The sequence below is a fragment of the Galeopterus variegatus genome, unplaced genomic scaffold (assembly GCF_000696425.1).
Source record: "Galeopterus variegatus unplaced genomic scaffold, G_variegatus-3.0.2 Scaffold20685, whole genome shotgun sequence".
NCBI lineage: Eukaryota > Metazoa > Chordata > Mammalia > Dermoptera > Cynocephalidae > Galeopterus > Galeopterus variegatus.
The window spans coordinates 11,875-13,021 of record NW_007746796.1 but is presented as its reverse complement, the minus strand read 5'-3'; the positions used below and the strand labels follow the sequence as shown (position 1 = coordinate 13,021).

Sequence of the window (1,147 nt, the reverse complement as noted above, 5' to 3'; positions counted from 1 at the left end):
GGCGACGACTGTCTGAACTTGTTCTGATAGGCCTTCAGCGTGTCGGCCGTGAGGATGTAGGGGTGCTGGCTGCGCATGTTCTGGAACTTCTCGAACATCTCTGGCTGGTATTCGGCAAATTCAAAGGCCTCCACAGGCCCTGAGGGCGTGTTGGCCACCACCGACACCCGCACAGTGGGCATCTGGCTGCCACTGCAGCTGATTCTCTGCATCTGGCTGATTCTGTTCAAGACGGCGTCCACCTTGGACTCGAGGCCCTTCTGGGCCACAAATACATTCTGATCTCTCGAACCGTCAAACCCCAGAATCACATCCAGATTACAGGCTGAAAGGGAGAAACGCAGGACATGAGCTCTGCATGGAGGCTGCCGGATGAATTCTACCCACGCCAGTGACAGGCAATCCCACATGTGCACCAGGATGTCGCCCTCAAAGGAGAAACAAGGTCTCCTGTGTACGAGCTTTGAGAAGCACTTAGATCCGCCTCTCACGGGGAAAAGTGAGGGGAGCTGCTAGGAACCCAAACTGCAGGCTGGGTTGTATTAGTGTTCACTTTTTTGGTGATGTTAATCTTGGCATGATGATATGTAGTAGATGTTTAGAGGCATCTCAAGTTTGTACTTTAAATAAAAGCACTTGCAAACACCAATACTCTGATCTCAAATAACTGATCTAATAAACCTATAATCAGAAACAGAGATCAATAAATCTGAATCATTTGGAGGATTAAGGAATGTGGGGAGGGGGGAGTAAGTCTTACAAGGGCAAAAAAAGACAGCTTGCACCTGTCCTGGAAGAACATCCGAAAGCAGGGTGAGATGAGCAGCAGGCATGACCCACGGGGATCCAAGCAAACGCCTGAAGCTACCAAACGCTTAAGGATGCACAGGCCCACGCCCGGGGCCCAGTAACTAAAAGACCTGCCAATGTGAACAGGAGAGGATTGAAAACATGCACACAAAGGGACTACCTTTGGAAACATCCGTCACACCAGGACATAAGGTTTCGTGCATTGCATCATGCAAAGTTTCCAAAACTTGCTCGCTCAGTTCCGACAGCTCCTGCACATTCCCCACCCGGAACGCTGTGGCACTGTTGGAGGCGATCTTTCCCACCTCCTCGGAGTCGATGTTCCTCACGCCCACTG

General features: G+C 50.9%; 1 protein-coding gene across 1 annotated transcript; it reads right to left on the bottom strand.

Moving 5' to 3' along the window:
* Positions 1-6: 6 nt before the first annotated feature.
* On the bottom strand, positions 7-1,144 carry LOC103583223 (collagen alpha-3(VI) chain-like; the record flags this gene model as incomplete). The annotated part of the gene is made up of 2 exons (XM_008564603.1): positions 7-325; positions 971-1,144. Coding segments are annotated over 2 exons (493 nt in total), but the record flags the coding sequence as incomplete, so codon positions are not given.
* Between the last annotated feature and the right edge of the window lie 3 nt (positions 1,145-1,147).